At 42.6% G+C, this 15,044-nt stretch overlaps 1 protein-coding gene across 1 annotated transcript in view; it reads right to left on the bottom strand.

The window, feature by feature from the left end:
* Nucleotides 1–1,366: 1,366 nt before the first annotated feature.
* Nucleotides 1,367–15,044, bottom strand: part of DHX9 (DExH-box helicase 9) — a 41,836-nt gene continuing 28,158 nt past the window's right edge. The window contains 8 exon segments of the mRNA XM_039484460.1: nt 1,367–1,914; nt 4,671–4,871; nt 5,824–5,939; nt 7,279–7,508; nt 9,385–9,512; nt 9,693–9,854; nt 10,574–10,685; nt 12,323–12,483. Of these exon segments, the coding sequence (XP_039340394.1) occupies nt 1,590–1,914; nt 4,671–4,871; nt 5,824–5,939; nt 7,279–7,508; nt 9,385–9,512; nt 9,693–9,854; nt 10,574–10,685; nt 12,323–12,483 (1,435 nt within the window). The 3' untranslated portion in view covers nt 1,367–1,589.

The raw sequence follows: 15,044 nt of genomic DNA, 5'->3' as shown, positions 1-15,044 counted from the left end.
GTTCTGCTGGATTCCCTGTGCTTGCCCCTCCGAGTTAGTTTGGCTCCCCCTTGCAGCACGTCAGATACATGCTGGACTCCGAGGTCCTTTGTCCTTACTCATGGTGCCAAAATGCTGCCACTCCTAGTAGAATGGACAGATAACAGAAATCCTCTTGTCATACAAGTTATTTCACTGCTTACCTATCAACATTGTAAGTTAATATCTGTTTACATGAATGGGGTTTTTCATACTTCCGAGTTAACTTCAGAGCCAGTAAACATCTCTACATCAACCTCAAACGCTTCCCTTGGAGGTTCCTGTATCTGAGCCAGAGAAACCTAGCCCATGTTATTACCTCACTAGGGACAGTTCTCTATAGAGCAAGGCAGCATATACTAGTAACCAGCCAGTGGACAACCTAAATGGCTGTAAATCTGCAGTAAAAGGTGACAGTGTCATCTGGCACTGCAGCAGGGCCTATTTGCACAGTGCATTCTAAAGCAAAGGAAGAGATTCCCCTCACATCAGCTATTCAAGTAATCAACTAAAAGGTGTAGCCAATTGTTTGACTACACTCAAGGATCATTCTTAAAAGTGTTCAAGACCAAATAATCCAATTTAGCTAAATATACTGTCTAAAGACAAAGCAGTACAATAAAAAGGAGACATGCATACCTTCCTGGGAAGCAAATGCTTGCAGCTGTATGCTTCAAAGATACGCATTTCAGCCAGTAGTATGATTTTACAAGTTACAACTCTTTACACGTCACTTTAAAGTTTAACCCACTAGTTTGTGCCAGCTTTGTCCTTGGTATCAACCTGTATTTTCCCATATTTTGTTTTGAATATTATACTCCATGTGTTGATGAGCCATGGAAGTAAATCCTAACTGTACTTGATACAAAGCATTCATGCATCTTTGCCATGTTTCCTATTTTCTAATTGTAAAGCCGATTTCAGCTTTGACAAGTGTAATAGGATATTTGACACGGGTGAACAGAATTGTGGGGAGAGCACAATACTTAATGTAGCTTCCCAACACATATATAATGGTGTTCATTATATTAATACTGTGCTCATAATATCTATTAACGTAGTGTATTCTACACCTCACTAGGTATTGGCTAACGAAGTCCTATGATTTCAAACCTCTGCTTCTGTCCATTCAGTGCAATCATGGTCTGAAGCAGCAATGACTAGAAACCCTTGCAATTCTGAAGAATTGTTGATATCTGTCCCACATGCTCTTTTACACCCTGGAGACAATAAAGAGACTTTTCTCCCAAATTTCTCATACCTCCTATAGACAAATGCGAAACCTAAAAGGAAACAGCCATGCTCAAGTCAAGAATCCAGACATCATACAGAGACAAAACATGTTAAGTCTTGTGAACAGAACACTTTATTAAGAACAAAGTATACAGACTGTGGTACTATGTAGTAAGGACTCTATTTTACATAATATCATCACTAGTCCTAAACAATTTGTTTCAAGCTACTGTGGACAAGTAGAATGACAAACAAACAGACTTCTGTATTAGTATCAAAGAAATTCCAGAAGGAAACATGCACATTTTTGTAGAGTATAAGAAAGACTTCAATGGATTTCAATAACCACCACGCCCCCTTCCTTGGCCCCCATACCCACCTCCATAATTACCTCTATTCCCACCACCTTGGTACCCTCTATATCCCCCACCCGAGCCTCGATACCCTCCCCCAGACCCTCTATATCCCCCACCACCTCTATAACCTCCCCCAGAACCACCTTGGTATCCTCTTCCTCCAGAGCCACCTCGGTATGAGTTATAGCCTCCACCACCATAGCCTCCACCTCTGTAGCCAGAGCCACGCTGGTTAACTCCCCGTCCTCTGAATCCACCTCCATTGTCATATCGAGCCATTTTGGGTGGACGAGGACCATCTCCAAACCTAGGAAAGGAAAGTTTTAAGAAAAAATTAATTTAAACACCCACAACTTTATAAAAACTCCCACTTCTCTTATGCAGCAGAGCAATATGCTCAAATCCCACACCCAACTTAGACATTTGCTCCCTGTAAAGCTTCATTAAAGAGCAGCCTGGAGTGATCTCATCTGGTCCAGGACCACACCCATTCTGAAAAAATTCAGAAGCTGAGATAAAATTGTCTACTAACGTGGACTTTGTCAAAAACAACCACTCACAGGTAAGGGTGGCAGTTTTCAGCTTATGTCGGAAGTGCTGGGGTCTCTATTTTGCCCCTCGTGGTATGTTTAAGAAAAAATAGAAGTTGGTCCCTCATTTTGATCAGTTACCTATGCTCCATACAGCTGAGTCTCCATCACTTCTATTAAATTATCTACATCAGAAATAAGGAATGAACAGGTTATTAGAGGCAGGGCTGCCTGACATGTCCCACTATAAGACTATTTTCAATTGTTTACAACTTTGCCAAAGTCCCGTTATGGGGCTGAAGTTTTCCATGTCAGCCAGTTGCCTCAGGCTGAATTTCAACCAAAGTGGTTCAGCTGTTTCCGTTTGAGGCTATTGCTAACAATGGTCCAATGATACACAGAAAGCACAGTTTCTGTTCTGCTTATATAACAGCAGAATAATGAACATGAAAGTCTCTGAAGTCACTAACATTTAGCCCTGTAAATTCACCCAGCATTTGAGAAAATAATGGGAAACGGCCTGCAGGAGAAGGAAGAGCGGACTGGAAATAGGATGTGCTTGATATAGTTAGGGAAGGAGTGGGGGTGGGGTGGAGGGGAAAGAGTCAGCCTGTTCCTCAAAGCAGAAAGGATACTGAAACAGGAACTCCCCCCCATGCAGCCCTTCAACAGCGGTACTAGGACTGATACTGAAGCAGAGAAAAGATTCTTTGTTAGAACTTTCATGTGTATACATCACAGAGCTCTACAGCTCCCTTTCCCCTATACACAGCCATGTTTACCACTGGTATGGAAAAGCACAAATAGGTATTGTATTATATGAAGTGGTGAGACTCGTGTGGACAGACACCAACTATTTTCAAGTATCAGAGGGGTAGCTGTGTTAGTCTGGTTCTGTAGAAGCAGCAAAGAGTCCTGTGGCACCTTATAGACTAACAGACGTTTTGCAGCATGAGCTTTCGTGGGTGAATACCCACTTCTTCGGATGCAAGCAGTCTGAATACCCCGAAGAAGTGGGTATTCACCCACGAAAGCTCATGCTGCAAAACGTGTTAGTCTATAAGGTGCAACTATTTTCAGATATTTTTGTAAAAACTGCAAAAAAGTGGTTCTTGCTGTCTGTAATGGTTTGCTGTACTGAGCAACACAGGTACAGTTTATAGTGGTTTAGGAACCTGGAGCACTTCTTTGATTTCTATCATTCTTTATACAGACTGGATGAGGAGCTTCAGCACCCATTCTCTACAAGAAAAATCCCAACCCTGATGTGTGCTTTGCCCACACTGAATCTGACTAATGGCAGAGTAGAGTAGAGTACAGTAGTGTTTTCTGCTCTTAGGCAGCCATTAGGACCAAGGGGGAATCCTAGCACCACACAGTCTGAATAGATAAGCACTCAAGAACTGATGCACTGATCTCTTCAGGAAGAGTATGTGTGGTAGAATGGAGAAGTCAAACACTTTAATACATTTCTCTCCTTGCCTGCAATTCAACCATTACTATATCTCCAGAGATTTGGGGAAAGTCATCTTTACATCTTAAATCTGTTCTGTATAATGAGCAACACAAATTGATGTGAAGGGTATGAAATTGCAGGCAATCTAAATAGTCTTGAGTAGGTGGAAAACACACATGCTCGGAGTATGTAAAATTCAGTACACAAGTTAATGCCCACCACTGCAAATCCAAATTAACTCTACAGCTGCCAAATGTTCAAGCCATATGATGTACACACCAGGGTACCATGGCCTCTTGGATTACAACTACCATATTCCGAATTTGACAGTAGGGTTAAATTGAAATTAACTTGTTCAAACACTTCATACCAAGATCAGTCTTCTGGTGTGAAGTTTATTGCAGGCCAGTGAAATGGTTACTCTCTGCAGAGTAACCATTTGTGCATACCAAGTTGCTATAGTTTAACCATACTCTCCCAGGTTTTTGAAAGATTTCTACTTCAGGCCCTAAGGGTTGTGTTATTTCAGTTTCCTGAAACTGCTATTCCTCATTTTTTATAATTCTGCCACTAATGGGAGGGTGACATGTGGCCTGGGGAAGGAATTACAGTCAGTATACTTTGTATGTGACGGTGTGCATTTCCCAAACAGTTCAAAGGCATGCATGAGTAGACCAGCCCCCTCAATTCGTCTGTGAAATCCAGAAGATCCTTGGTATATGCTGTATCACAGGATAGCCAATCACACCAAACCTCATTAACTCTTAACTATAGGAGCCATCATTTTACTCTCCTTTTGTCATCCTCCATCAACCTGCAACTTCACTGCTTGCACAGTTTCTTAGGAAGATTTTCAGACATTATGATTCACTGAAAATATGAGTATATAAAAACTTCAACACTCATTATCTACATCAGGCAGCCTGCTTCCAAACTAAATCCCACAACAGGAGTTCTTGCTGGCACAGGAGTTCAGACACACATTTTGGCCTTTGGAATGTTTAGGCTTTCCAAGTTACCAGGAATGTTTTCCTACTCCAAGGATCCAGCTGTATACGTGAACAGATTGGCACTAACCTTGTGTTGCCTGCCATGAGGTTGATGCCAGCCGCTGAAGGCCTGGAGATTTGGCGGATCACATTCAGCATTCGCTCATTCACTGGGTCCAGCTGGCTAATGATTTCAGGATCTTTAGTTACTTCAACAACAAGAGCTTCCATTGCTGCACGTAGGGCAGTGACACAGGCAGCTGCATCATGAGACATCCGCAATTTAATCCTAGAGCAGGAAAAACGATTTCAAAATGAAGATCTCTCTAGATATAGAGCATCATAGCTTACAGGAGAGAGGCTATAGAGAACAATGTTCCACAGAGCAGGTGTTCAGTGCATCTAGTGCCAACCACCACAGAAAACACTTAGAACTTCAAAGTTAAGAGTATGGATAACACCCTAACAATGGGAAATGCCGCCATCTGGAACGGAAAAAGTATGATTGGCAACATCTGAGATTCCCCAGCACTGCGAGAAAATCAGAAGCCAATTAGAACAGCTGCTACATTTTCGACTCCCTGCTCTTTGGACCTGGAATGCTTCAGGTACTACCAGTTACTACTCCATTACCCTCTGGGATTAAAAGATGCCAAAATGTTAAAGCAGGCTCAAAAATACAGGGGCTCTTCAAGGCCCTGTTAAGGACACAAAGATGTCATAAAAAACTACCCGCCATCCCATAATATCAACTTTGACAAATGTTAGTGAACTAAGGCTCAACTCTGAGAAGTGGGTAGGCATTAACCTCATTGTAAAGACTGTCTTTTTACTTGTTTCCCAATTACTTGCCAAAGGTCACAGGAAGTCAGTAGCAGAGCCAGCACTCCTGACCCAGACCTGTGTCTTAACGATGAGGTTATCTTTCCTCCTGCTTGTCTATGAGGCGGTGACCCAAATTCTACACTGCCTCTAATTCAGATCTGATCTCAGGGAAAGTAGCTTTTGTGGAATCCAGCCAGTGCCTCATGTTTTCAATTTAGGAACATAATCTACAGAAAAAACAGGAGCTGCCAAAATAAACTGTTCCCCCATCCTTACACAGACCAACGATAATGCTCTGATGAAATTCATCTGTTACTGCACAGCCTGACCTACATTTCCCATTCTAAACATACTTATAGCTATGTTACCAGCTGTTTCTCCTCATAGTTATCCATGATCAACTAGGAAGTTCATACCAGTCATCCACCAGAATGATCTCTCCATCAGATAAGACTTTCTTTGAGGCAAAAAGAAGCAGCTGCAGCGGGCTCACCAAGGTCATTCCTTTGGCAGAGATAGCTCGTGTTCGGATCTGCAGGTAGAAGAGGAATATGGTTTCCCATCTGAAGAACTAAGAGATGGCTCCTTCTTCCACTGGCCATGGAAACTAACAGAATTTTTTTTACAAACCGAATAATCCCAGGGAGATTGTATTTATTACTAATCCATTGAGAGAGAGAGAGCTCGTCAGATCAGGACAGATACTGTGAATCCAGCTTTGGTTGCTTGAAACAAATTCATTACCATTTAAAAGCTGTTCAATTGTCCATGTGAAATGAATTTTGTGGTCTCAATGCAGTTCCTAAGGAACAGGTGTAACTTTACAAAAAACACCAAGTTTTGTCAGTCTCAGCAGAATGCCCCAGCATCAGATGGTCTGGGATGCTGCACTTTGGTAGGGCACTCTAGGGGAAGCTTGCAATCTGTTCTTTGGATAGTCAGGGATCCATATATTCCTGGTGATTACACAACTGTCCCACAATTGCAGATTTGTAAATTCCTGCATAACTGCTAAAACCCTAGGCTTTTGTTTATATAAACTAAAACCTGAACATGGTACTTGTTGAGAATACCTTAAAAATAGGATCTGGCATAAACCAATTCAGTGACATCTACTGAACTCTGCAGACAGACTGAGACAATGGTTCTGACTATGTGAACTGCCCTATTCATTTCAATGGTGTGTTAGCAAGCACAGTTACGGTTAGAGATCAGCGATAAGTATATCGCTGCCTATTTGTCACTGCTGGCTGTTGCGGCAGATATTGGGGTGGAGTGCAATGAGGCAGCCTGATGTTATCCAGGGTTGCTAGAGTGACGGGAGCAAGGAATTAATGCCTGCAGCCCCCCCCAAATTTGTAATTCTCTCTCCTTCTCCTTTTTGCGCAGGAGTGAAGAGGAGATGGAATCCCCTCTCCAGCACCAAAAGACTCAAATGCATTCTGGTAACAAAAACACAAGCTACTTGCCCTCACCTTCATGGGTGCCACAAGCTATAGCTGTCCCCCTGTTCAGCTCCTTAAACCTCCATCATGCCCCTTGACTCTATAAAGCAGTTACTTGTCAATTCAAAAATATGCAGCATGCTGAACACTTGGGGATTGTGAACAATATAAAATAAATGAACATGGAATTCTGAACAAACTGACCTTGAGCAGGGAACAGCAAGAGGAGAGGGCTAATTCCAGGCTTTTTTGCCATACAACAGAAGAGCCTTGGAATACAGGATTCCAGGGCTGCAATCCACTGTTTTACTAGCACTAACATTTTCATTAAAGAAATAAAACAGTGCCAGAGGCTCCTTTTGAAATGAAGAATGGGCATAAAGTTTGGTAACCTTATAAAAGAAGGTATTTCACGGTTCTCTTTACCTTTTCACCAAAAACAAAGAAAGGAGATGGATACTTCATGTCCTGGCTGCTGAAAGGACAGTTGACCGATGACTTGTGGATAAGTGCATTGAGCCCCTCAGTGGTAAGAATTTTCCTCTTCTCCTTGTGATAGCAGACATTAGGATATACACCAAAAGCAAGCAGGGAGATCACAACATCTAGATTGTTATCTGGTCCAGTGTTGTTAAATATCTGAGTCATCAAACACTCTGTTGACAGAGAACAGAAAACAGGCTTCTTTCCAGATCTCACATAGTGCAGTGCAACTAAGTTATTCAGGATCTTTGATCTGAAGATTTACTGACTCAACTATTTAGGCATTGGTTCTCAAGACATCTCTGCCCTTAGAAAAGGGCATTTGAATGCTGCATCACATCAACATTAAAGAACTGTATTTGTAATGAGTAAAACTGAACACACATTTTCTAGTATTCAATGAGAAAGAGCTAAAAAATAAACTATGAATTGGAAAAGTCATTCTCCTTCCCACATTCTCAAGAACAAGGACATAAAAGCTTGTCCAGGAATAGCTGTATCACATCTTTTCTTCATTTGTTTTGGAAACATAGGACCTCCCGAAGTGGTCAGGTTGGATGTTGTAATAGTGCTTGTCACAACAAACCTGGAGTCTCAGGTTGGGGGTTGTTGGGTCATCCAGCCCAGAAAGAGAATTATTGTAGCATTTATCCCTGAGAGCAGAGGGAGAAAGACAGACTACTGGATATTAAGAAAATGAAAGGGAGAGCAACACCACTTTGGATTCCCATCAACTTTTTAACATGGAACAAAACTTGCAGAGATTATCGAATCTAGAACCTGTCCCATCTTTAGGAAACACTGTAAAGCCTTCCTCTTCAAAAGAAGGGCTTTTCTTCCACCACAAGAATGGAAACTCTGCATTGACTCCTAACCAAAAGACCCCAACCGAAGCATACTCCTCAAAGTCAACCTTACAAGAACAAAATAAACGTAAACCGCCCCAAACCCTTCCCCAATCAAAGTTTTTATCTTGAAAACAGGTGAGAGGCAAGGACCCCATGAAGTCCACTAGGGACCTGGCCATTGCTATTAATTTTATGCAGAAGGCACTAAAATTTACTAGATTTCAAGTTGACAACGTCTCTATAAATCCAACCTAATTTGGATACTTACAGGTACCTTCCTTAAATTTGGTCTTCTCTCTGAATAGACTCCATTTGAAAGAAAATCTGACTTCTTGCCATTTGCACATGGCTGTGTTAAGTCATGTCTTGCTCAATCCTATATTGGTAACTAGCTGAGAGATTTTGCTATGTATTGTAATATTCCCACTGTAATGGAAATGAAAACTCAAATACGAAGAATTCTAAGCTAACATGCTATGTAGTGAAGATCTGAGCACAAGCCCAGAAAACTACAGAGCAGGAAAGGCAATGTTCAGATCCTGTGGGGAGGTAATGCCCTGAGTGATTCCCTTAGGATAATACAACAGCTATGCCAAGTGATTTTGGAAGGGCAGTCTCTAGCTCTTCTCATCCAGAAGGAATATCACTGCAATATGGAGCATATATGGCAGAGGTAAGAGGCAGAGAAGTATGAGAAGCAAAACCATGGAGGTGGATCTGAAAAGACAACTACCACTTAACGGTCAAATTCCTCATAACCTTGCCCTCCAGAATTTACCACCACTGCAGTGCTAAATTCACATGCAGTTGTAGGGCTTGTTTACACTGTGCATTAGTCCACGCTAGAGTGGTGTAAGTTCTAGTGTGCACTAGGATGTAGCACACTGATTGGTCTGCATGGACCCTGCTGGCACACACTAAGTTCCCTAGTGCTCATTAATGTAGTCCAAATGTACGCACTAATGCACAGTGTAGACAAGTCCTTAAACTGCTCTCAGCCAGGAGAGGCAGAATGCATGCAGCAACACTCAGGTGGAAGCTGCTTTAACAGCACAACAGTGCTGGGGCAAATTCACTATGGTCCCACATACCGTGTATTCACCATTACTGGGCTATTAGCCAGCCAACAGGTTGGAAACCTATCCTCAACTCAAAGATTGAAGAGGACAATACTGAAATGACTACTTCCATGGAGTATTACCTTCTGGAAAGCCAGAATTGATAAGAATATCTTTAAGCTGGACTTTAGCTTCCCAAGTCATCCTGAGTGTAGCCATGTTGAGCCTTTTGTGTTCACAGAATCGTATTTCTGCATCTTCACCGCCCATTCTAAAAAGGAAACAGTCAAGACAGACTCATGTGGACTCAAGAAGATCTACACAAGAGAAGAATGAGTGCCACAAACAGAAACTCTAACACAGCCATTTGGCTATCTAGTCAGGTCACAGTTAGTTGCTCACCCAATATTACCCTTAATCTTCCATCAAGTTCTGTGCTAAGCCAACATACCTTGCGTCATCCCAGGCCTGGAAGACTGAAAGCAAGGCTACATGATCTGAAAACCTGTTCCCCGCAAAATTCCTATGGACGTAACCCAGCCGTTTACCCTCACTGATGAAAGGCTCAGGGAAGCAGGTGGCAGCAGAGATGGTACACACAGCATCTCCTACACTGAAACAAAAACCATAGAAATATTTATGACTGGGTTTGTTCCTAGTCTTGCTGCCAGCAGCTGTTACAGGCCCACTGACATGAGTAAAAACTTCCTGCTTAAGGACATGGGCCTCATTACCTCAGTACTTATTCTTAGAGAGACTTCTTTACAGCAGCTCTTCCCATAGTAAGGACATTAATTAGATCAAATGACAGTGGCTGGAATTTCACAGCACATTCATGAATATTATGCCTTTCCCCTCCCCCATCTGTTCTCACAATCCTGTTCACCACCCTCTTCCAGATAATGGGCTCTCCAATACCACCCCTCATGATTAAAACCAATGCCCGCATACCTCCGTTGATGAATATTCAGTCCCATGGTTCTTTTCACCTCGTCTCTCAAATGCTAACTGTCCACATCTCCCCAACCACAGTTCACTCCAATCTTACAAGTGTTCAGTGTCCCATTCCCTCACTTCATGAATATTCAGTCTCTACTGGTGCCATTCAGTTCCTCCTTAGCTCATGAATATTTGGCTCCCCACACCCAGTGATGTTATTTGTCTCCTAATCTCATGAATATTCAGTTCCCTCCCCTTCCCCTCCATGCCACCACCCACAGTGCCATTCACAGCCCATCTGGGTGCTTCTTTTTTTGACATTATTGGATGCCTGAAGATTCAAGAACACAGGGCAAGACAGCAAAGAATCATCATTGATACTGAGGAACTTACTAGAAAATGCAGCCCATTATCATCATCTTGCCCAGACGAGGTTCAATGGGGAGTTTAGCAAGGATTCTCCCAAGAGGTGTCAACTCATCATTAGAATCCAGGGCATCCAGCTCTGAAACAAGCGATTAACTGATCAGCAAGGATGGTTCTGGCAGTTGCCTAGGGCTAGTCTACACTGGCAACGCTGAAGTGCTGCCACGTCAGCGCTTTAACGTGGCTTGTGTGGTCGTAGCAGAGTGCTGGGAGAGAGCTCCCAGCGCTCTAAAATAACCCACCTCCATGAGGGGTGTAGCTACCAGCGCTGGGAGCGTGGCTACCAGTGCTGGTACACTGGTGCTTTACAGCACTGAAACTTGCTGCGCTCGGAGGGGTGTGTTTTTTGAAGTGCTGTAAATTGCCAGTGTAGACAAGCCCAAAGTCAAACCAAGGATTTAATTAGCCCTTGGATGAGAGATTAGTTTAAGAACTTTAACAATGATGTTCACCCAAGTATTCTGAAGGAACTCGTATGAAATTGCAGAACTACTAACTGTGATATACAACCTTTGCTTAAATCAGCATCTGTAACCAGACAACTACTGTAACACCAATTTTCAAAAAAAGGGCTCCAGAGGCGATCCTGCAATTACAGGCCAGTAAGCCTAACTTCAGTAACAAGCAAATTAGCTGAAACTACAGGAAAGGACAGAATGACTGGACACGTGCATCCAACGAAGTGGGTATTCACCCACGAAAGCCCATGCTCCAATACGTCTGTTAGTCTATAAGATGCCACAGGAATCTTTGCTGCTTTTACAGATCCAGACTAACATGGCTACTCCTCTGATACTGGACACAGATAAACACGTTATGTTGGGGAAGAGTCAACACAGCTTTTGTAAAGGGAAATCATGCCTCAACAATTAGAATTCCTTGAGGGTATCAACAAGCCTGAAGACAAGGGAGATCCAGTCAAAACACCCTACTTGGGCTTTAAGAAAGCCTTTGACAAGGTCCCTTACCAAAGACTCTTAAGTAAACTAAGCAGTCATGGGATAAGAGGAAGGTCCTCTCATGGATCAATAACTTGTTAAAAGATAGGAAACAAAGGGTAGGAACATATAGTCAGTTTTCACAATGGAGAGAGGTAAATAGTGGGGGCTACCTAAGGATCTGTAGTGACCACCTGTGCTGTTCAACATATTCATAAGTGATCTGGAAAGAGGCGTGAACAGTCAGGTGGCAAAATTTGAAACTATGGTACTCAAGCTAGTTAAGTCCAAAGCTGACTGCAATGAGTTACAAAGGGATCTCACAAAACTGGGTGACCAGGCAGTATAGAAGTGCAAAATAATTATAACAGAATCCATCAACCTAGATCAGACTTGTTTTGAACCAGTATCCCAAATGCTGTAATGCAGTGGACTCAGTCGCATCTCATATATATAAGTCTCACAGCTGAAGATACAGTAGTAGCCAGCTTCATAAGATCCTTGTAAAATGTAACAAAAACAAGCCTGAAGCTAGGAAGTCATCTAGAGGAACATTTGTGTTCTAAGTACTGCTCCAGTTTCAGAAACTCACTGCTACCCAGAAAATGCATCCCAGAGCCAAAGGGGTCTCCAGACATGTCATTCCAGCCAAAGAAAACCTAGAAATATAAATATCAAAGCTACTTACAACTGACCTTGAGACCCTCAACCATTCAAAGCTGTAAATGTCACATCTCTGGGTTTGCTAACAAAGAACCTTGTGGCCCAACAGGAGTACCTCTGAGTGTGTGCTCTGCTTCAATCACTGCATCCAAAGGTGGTGGTTCTATCGCTTTGGCCAAGAATTGTCCAATCCCTCCCAGTCGCAGAAGTTTGATGCTCAAAGCAATTTCATGCAGTGGTGTTCTGAACATTTCAGGTGTCATGTGAGTTTCAAGCCTGAAAACAGTGAGGAGAACAAAACAAGTCAACCTTTTAGACATTTGCATTCCCAATCCCCAATACAGGTCATCCCATCAAGTGCAACCTAGCCTTCCTACATGAATACATTCACCAAGTCACCTCATCAATCCACCCTCAGTGACTTCCTGCAACCTGCACTGATTAAAAGTACTTATCTTCAGAAATTCCCATTTCCCTTCCAACTGGAACCTTATCTCCTTGCCCTTCCACAACCAAACCTGAATGCTAGAACAGGTCTTCCATTCCTCAGGCAGGTCAATTACTTCCAGGCCACCTATTACCACTACCCAGTTTCCATGCTGGCTACTTTATCACCTCCACTCCCAACACCATCTGCTGGTCCCTGGTTCAGTTGGGTTAACAACAAGGAGGAGTGCTCTTACTGGAAACAGGCTAAGTATTTATTTCTAGAAGCATGGAGGTGTGGTGGGGATGGAGCTCTTGGGCCCCTTTCTCCCAGACACAGCGCCCTCAGTCTCTTTACCTTGAGGACCACAGTTCAAGTGTTAACCCCTATAAATGACTGAGGTTTTGAACACTTAGTATCCTATGTGATGTTTGGGATAAACATGCCTCCCAAATGAACATGGTCCCATCCATTTATACTTCTTACCCTTGCTTCCACAGTTCAAACCGTCTTTCTCCTTCTACGCTGCATGAAGCTAGGCTTTCAGAGATTCCAAGGCCAGAAGATCATCTAGTCTTATCTTCTGTACAACACAGGCCATAGAATTTCCCAAAATAATTCCTCATGCATATCATTTAGAGAAACATCCAATCCTGATTTTAAAACTGCTAGTGATGGGAGGATCCACCACAACATTTGGTAAATTGTTCCAAGGGTTAATTACTCCCATGGTAAAAAAACATAGGTCTCATTTTCAACTGGCTCATGTTATACCTTTCTCTGCTAGAGTGAAGAGTCCATTCATTATTTGTTCCCCATGCAGATACTTATACAATTAGGTCACCCCTTAAACTTTTTCTTTGTTAATCTCACATTGAGCTCCTTCAGTCTATCATGATAAAACATGTTTTCTAATCCTTTAATCATTCTTGTGGCTCTTCTCTGAACCCTCTCCAATTTATCAACATTCTTCATAAAATGACATCAGAACCATAGAGTATTCCAGCAGCAGTTGCACCAGTGCCAAATACAGAGCTAAAATAACCTATACTTCTACTAGAGATTCCAATTCAGGCAAGGATTGCATTAGCCTTTCCAGCCACAGCACTGCACTGGGAGCTCATGTTCTCCTCATTATCCTGGGAAGCAGGGTTTTTTTTTTTTGGTTTTGTTTTGAGAGAGAGATCATGGTAGCTATAGTTCCCCAACCTGTAAGTATGGCCTATATTCTTTGTTCTCAGATGTCTACATTCAGCCTATTAAAACACACACTGAGTGCTTGCACCCTGTTTACCATGCAATCCTGTTCATTCTATCAATGGCCTGTTCTCTTCATTATTTATCATTCCCTCAATCTGTGTCACCCACAAACTATCAGTTGTTATATTTTCTTCCAGATCACTGACAAAAAAACAAAAAATTTAAATAGTGTAGGGTCAAGAACCAACCCCCGTGGGACCCCACTGGAAATATACGACAATCTCCTGTTTACAATTTGTCTGTTTAAGCACAGTAATTCCTGAGGTTCCATGTGCTCTGTGGTAAGATGAACTTAAAGAAATCATGGGGTCTTGTCAGAATTTAACAGCATGTAACTAGTTTGCTGTCAGAAGTTCATAATGAATTAAGATGATCGCGTTTTACTATAATATGTGTCTAAATATTACACACTGCATCAGAAACTGAGATTTCTTAACATCGATCACTGTAAACATACAGCTATCCTGCAGCTGTTGTCCAAGGGAATGGGTGTACTATGATGTTTTGCAGGGTAGTGGGTGAAATATAGTAGAATCTGACAGCTGTGTAAGCCCCTGCAGCTGTGCAGTGAGGGTTACATGGCTGTGTCTTTGGGGAAAGGTTTGGCAGATAAGAACAAGAAGGGGTCAGGTTTCAGCAGTTTGGGAACGTTAGAGCAGATGGAAGTGGGAGAAAAACATTTTGGCAGCAAAAAGAGGTGTTAGCAGCTTCTGGCCAGGGAGTTGGGAAAAAGGAAGAACGTCTACCTGCCTCCTCTCCTCTGAGGTCTCTCCCCCTCACCTGGTTCTCACCACCTTCCACACCTGCTGTCCTCTCTGGGAGAGGAGCAGGGTTCCAGCACCTCTCTATACAATCATGCACTTTTTGGTTGGTAGGATCCAGGTGTCTTTTGTGGCATCTCATTCTAGAATCCCTTTCCTTTTCTTCTCAATACCTTGGGCCTCAACAATGTCTCACTGGGTGAAGCATGGGGCTCTTTCTTCCAAGTCTTTCTATCAGGCTGCTGGGCCATACTTGTCCAGTCAAGTGGGGACTGCTCCTGAAGTCACATCTCGAACAATTTCCCTGCTTTCCATGGCAGTTTTCTAAGGGGACCCACAGATTCTAGAGCGGGAATTAAATTCTGTGTCTGAGGAAATGCAACAATTCA

This window comes from Mauremys reevesii, linkage group 8, assembly GCF_016161935.1.
Source record: "Mauremys reevesii isolate NIE-2019 linkage group 8, ASM1616193v1, whole genome shotgun sequence".
NCBI lineage: Eukaryota > Metazoa > Chordata > Testudines > Geoemydidae > Mauremys > Mauremys reevesii.
The sequence above is the reverse complement of the archived record's forward strand: the minus strand, read 5'-3'. Positions and strand labels throughout refer to the sequence as shown.